The sequence below is a fragment of the Otolemur garnettii genome, unplaced genomic scaffold, assembly GCF_000181295.1.
Source record: "Otolemur garnettii isolate 467f Iridium unplaced genomic scaffold, OtoGar3 scaffold00049, whole genome shotgun sequence".
Taxonomy (NCBI): domain Eukaryota; kingdom Metazoa; phylum Chordata; class Mammalia; order Primates; family Galagidae; genus Otolemur; species Otolemur garnettii.
In genome coordinates this window covers 5,514,731-5,520,123 of record NW_003852444.1, presented here as the reverse complement: position 1 = coordinate 5,520,123, position 5,393 = coordinate 5,514,731, and the positions used below count along the sequence as shown (strand labels likewise).

General features: G+C 39.7%; 1 protein-coding gene across 2 annotated transcripts in view; it reads left to right on the top strand.

Annotated features, from left to right (window-relative positions):
- Positions 1-5,393, top strand: part of UBN2 (ubinuclein 2) — a 76,423-nt gene that overhangs the window by 3,875 nt on the left and 67,155 nt on the right. For both annotated transcript variants that reach the window (XM_003791580.3, XM_023514204.1), the window contains exon 2: positions 3,160-3,252. In XM_003791580.3, the coding sequence (XP_003791628.2) occupies positions 3,160-3,252 (93 nt within the window). The remainder of the gene's footprint in view (positions 1-3,159; positions 3,253-5,393) is intronic.

The following is a 5,393-nucleotide window of genomic DNA, read 5'->3' as shown; positions in this document are numbered from 1 at the left end:
ACCCGCCAAACAACAATGACAGCTGCAACCAAAAAATAGCCGGGCGTTGTGGCGGGTGCCTGTAGTCCCAGCTACTTGGGAGGCTGAGGCAGGAGACTCGCTTGAGCCTCGGAGTTGGAGGTTGCTGTGAGCGTGATGCCATGGCACTCTACCCAGGGTGACAGCTTGAGGCTCCGTCTCAAAAAAAAAAAAAGAAATAAGTTTTGGCAGCGATTGATACACAGGAAACTTTTTTTAACTCTTAGTAAACCAGAAATCAGTTAACCAGAATACCCCTTTTTGCAGATGATTAATTGATCATTGACTGTAAAAGGAAAAATAAGTTATTATTGTGTTAATATAACTATACTGTTTGAGAATTCTGTGGTATTTCGTCGTTTGCCATATTGCTTATTTAGGATAGGTCTGTGATAGATCTCCTGAAAATGGTGTTGAAAGGTTAATATCAAAGGGCAGAATTATTGCATCAGTTTTGATTATGGGCAGTTGGTAATTTTCAGATTTTTTTTTCACTCGAGAAAACAAAGTAGCCAGCATAGTGTAAATTAGGAAGGGCAGTTAGTAACTGTAAAGAAAAGTGTGTTCACTTTAAAAATTTTTTTCATTGTCAAGAGTAATTAAAAGATGTACTTTGATGCTTATATAAAGTACATAAAATATTTTTGAATGCCATGTAAGATGATTCTTATAAAAATATAGATCCATGTGTTTATATTTACATATGTAAAACGGATTAGACCAGTAAAAAGACCTAGTACTTGGACTTCCCTAGTGCATGAAAGGGCAGTTTATAATAAGCATGGTGGTTGCTTAGACCTTAACTTCCGCCTCAAGTTAAGGCTAGCTATACCCTGAACGCACCTAGTATTACTTATTTCCTTATCAGTTTATTTCTTTTTAGGTCGTGTTTACATGTTTCATTGGCAACTCCTACTAGGAAAAAGGATTTAATAAATTGTTTATTATGATAATTTAAAAATTGATCCTAAAATAACCCCTTTAAAGCTATAAAGAGTAACCCTTTATTCTAATGTCCCAGGTATGATGAATTATTTTGTGTTCATTCTGTCTGTGTTTTTCTGTAGTGGTTTTTCAGCTGATCCTATCTTAGCCTTTTTTTTTTTTTTTTTTTTTTTTGAGTCGGAGCCTCAAGCTATCCCCCTAGGTAGAGTGCCATGGCATCACGCTCACAGCAACCTCCAACTCCTGGGCTCAAGCGAGTCTCCTGCCTCTGCCTCCCAAGTAGCTGGGACTACAGGCACCCGCCACAACGCCTGGCCATTTTTTTTTTTTTTGGTTGCAGCCATCATTGTTGTTTGGCGGGCCCGGGCTGGGGATTCGAACCCGCCACCTTAGGTGTATGTGGCTGGCGCCTTAGCTGCTTGAGCCACAGGCGCCGAGCCATCTTAGCCTTTATATCCAGAATGAAGTACATCAATTCCAATGTGGGCAAATCTTCATCCCCTCTGCATTTTTTCTTGCCCCTCAGTAGATCAGCTGAATCTGTATCTAGTATTTCAGCTGCAACATGTTTTCATTTTTAATCCTGAGGATGCTACTTCAGTAAAAACATTTAACCTTTTTTTTTTTTTAAGTTTCTAGTCAATCATCTGAACCTGGATAAAAATAGTATTTTTATTTATAAGTAGGTCCTTTTGTTGGCATTTTTGATTTTTGGAAAACCATATGTATAAAATATGTCTGCTAAGATAGCAAACTGGAGGATATGATTTATCATTTTGTTTATTTTGGTAAATAGATGGATCCTACTCTGTATGTGCATGTTTTTAAACCATGTATTATAATAAACTGTCACTCTTCCTCTCCTAGAAAGAAGTCATGGTAGTATAATCTTTTTGCAACTCTTTAACTTTTCTTGCTTTTTTAAAAATAGCATGTATTCCCTGAACGGATATACATTGATGGGGGATATTGGTGATAGAGAGATTGTTGATACTGAATCTCAGCAGAAATCTGTAGCAGCTGCCTATACTCAACTGATGACTTCCAGTTAGATTATTAAACATTGACCTCAATTAATAATCTAGAGATTCTAGTCTGGGCCTGGTGGCTCATGCCTATAATCCTAGCACTCTGGGAGGCCGAGACAAATGGATTGCCTGAGCTCACAGGTTCAAGATCAGCCTGAACCAGAATGAGACCTTGTCTCTAAAAATAGCCTGGCGTTGTGGCGGGCACCTGTGGTCCTAGCTACTTGGGAGGCTGAGGCAAGAAAATCACTTGAGTCCAAGAGTTTGAGGTTCCTGTGAGCTGTGAAGGCACAGTACTGTACTGAGGGCGATGAAGTAAGACTCTTGCAAAAACAAACAAACAAAAAAAAAAACTAGAGATTCTTTTAGAAGCAATTACTAACCAAAGCAGTTAATCTCTGTTAGGGAAGATGACAAACTCTAGCTCTAAGTGGGACTTTAATTTTTTTACCTAATGTTTGTGGGGTTTTTTCCTTTGTTACTTGAATGGGAGTGACCATGTGATCATTTTGTAGGTGAAGACAATTCAGGGTTGTTGACTTCTTAACCCACTAAAATATAAGTCTATTAAAATTGCAAATACATTTTGCTATGAACCATTATTTCTTTTAGTTGCTTTTTTTGCTTTCTTTGAGACAGTCTCAGTCCATTATCCTGGGTAGAGTGCAGTGGTGTTGTCATAGCTCACTACAACCTCAAACTCCTGGGCTCATGCAGTCCTCCTCCCTCAGCCTCCTGTGTAGCTAGGACAACTAGCTCATGCCACTGTGCTTGGTTAATTTTTCTATTTTTGGTAGAGACAGGGTCTCACTCTCGGTCAGGTTGGGCTTGAACTTGTTACCTCCAGCAGTCCTTCTGCCTCAGCCTCCCAGAGTGCTAGGATTATAGGCCTGAGTCACAAGCCTGAACTCTTTTTAGTAACTTTTAGTGCTTTTGACTTATTTGTTAGAATTAGGAAAGATTGTCTCTCAATACTGATTAAATTTAAGGATATATTCAACTCTGATAATTATGCAACATAGTAATATTTTTGAATATAATTATACATTCAATTATATTAGCATATAATTGAAATAGTTGATATGTAATAATAACAAATATATAACAATAATAGTAGTTGCAGTGATACTAATACTGCTGTTTCTTTTTCCATTTCACCTTGAATCAGAAGACGCTCATTCATACAGAAGACCCATTTAATGATGAGCAGCAGGAAAGGCAGGAAGTGGAAATGTTGGCTAAGAAGTTTGAAATGAAATATGTAAGTATAATAAACTGTTCACTTAGGTAATTTTATCCTGTTGGCCATTTCCGTGACTAGTTGGGAGGGCTTATAAACATCCACTGCCTGCCTGCCTTGTTCTTTAAATTAAAAGGTTAGACAATCACATAAAGATTCCGGTAGGTTCAATGGCTATAATAGTAGCTATTGTTTATTATAATCCTTCTGGAGTCTAGGCAGTTTATTTAAAATATATAGAGGGTACCCCCCAAAATGTATACACATTTTAAGAAAGGAAAAACCTTTATAGAAATTGTAAGATTCAATATATACCAGTAACAAAAGATGAATGCACATCAATGTGTGAAAGACACGTTGAGGACCTCTTCGAATAGCAGAAGTCAAATATAACTTGAGTATTGGCTTGGCACCTGTGGCTCAAGCAGCTAAGGCGCCAGCCACATACACCTGAGCTGGCAGGTTCGAATCCAGCCCGGGCCTGCCAAACAACAATGATGGCTGCAACCAAAAAATAGCTGAACATTGTGGCAGGCGCCTGTAGTCCCAGCTACTTGGGAGGCAGAGGCAGGAGACTCACTTGAGCCTAGGAGTTGGAGGTTGCTGTGAGCTGTGATGCCACAGCACTCTACCCAGGGTGACAGCTTAAGGCTCTGTCTCAAAAAACAAAACTTGAGTTTTAACAAATTTCATAGCTTTTTCCTTTCTTAAAATATGTATGCATTTTTTGGCATTGTATATTATCTCCAATCCTTGTAGCCAAACTTCAAGCTAAGTAATATTGACCACATTTTGCAGATGAAGAAACAGGCTTTGATCTTAAGGTTTAAGTAGGTGATCTAAGATTACACCGTGGCAAGAATAGGCTGTCTAGCTCCAACCCTGTTCTACCGCCACTGAGAACATTATTGTAATGCCCTTGATGTGGTAGTTATCAAACCTTTCTGTCTCTTAGGAATTTGAGAGTGAATATGTGTACTTCCAGTCCCCTTGGATCAGAATCAATTTTTTTTGAGACAGATTCACTCTGTTGCTTTAGGTAGAGTGCTGTAGCATCATCATAGCTCATAGCAGCCTCATACTCTTGGGCTCAGGTGATCCTCTTGCCTCAGCCTACCGAGTAGCTGGGGCTACAGGTACACACCACCATGCCCAGCTAGTTTTTCTATTTTTTTTTTTTTTTTTTTTGAGACAGAGCCTCAGGCTATCCCCCTGGGTAGAGTACTGTGGCATCACAGCTCACAGCAACCTCCAACTCCTGGGCTCAAGCGAGTCTCCTTGTTTGGTGGGCCCGGGCTGGATTCAAACCCTCCACCTTAGGTGTATAGGGCTGGTGCCTTAGCCACTTGAGCCACGGGCGCTGAGCCAAGATTTTCTATTTTTAAAGACATGTTCTAACTGTTGCTCAGCCTAAGAGCAAATTCTGAGCTCAAGCTATCCACCCTCCTTAGACTCCCAGAGTGCTAGAATTACAGGCATTGGCCACCTCACCAGCCTTTGGAGATTTTTTGTATCAGAGCTTTCTCTTTATTTTTCTAAGGCTGAATGGTATTTCATTATATGGAAATACCACAATTTATTTAACCAGCCCTCAAATAATTTAGGTTGTTTTCAGAAATTTGCTTTTATAAATAGTGCTGCTGTATGAAATGGCATTTTATATGTTTTTAAGTTTTTCTGTAGGACAAATTCCTAGAAGTGGGAGAATTAGGTCAGAGGATTTATGCATTTATAATTTTGGTATATATAACTATTACCAGTTTCTATTCTCTCCACACTATATTAGAGTGTCTATTTTGCTTTGGGTTACAAGACCAAGGATTAGAATTGCCCTTTGCAAATGGAAAGATTGCTAGCACATTACATACAAGTAATGTGACTTAGTGTATGATATACTATCTCAAAGTTAGCATTAAATCCTATTGGTTGGCTCGGCGCCTGTGGCTCAAGTGGCTAAGGCACCAGCCACATACACCTAAGGTGGCAGGTTCGAATACAGTCCGGGCCACCAAACAACGATGGCTGCAACCAAAAAATAGCTGGGCGTTCTGGCGAGTGCCTGTAGCTCCAGCTACTTGGGAGGCTGAGGCAGGAGACTCGCTTGAGCCCAGGAATTGGAGGTTGCTGTGAGCTGTGATGCCACAGCACTCTACCCAGGGGGA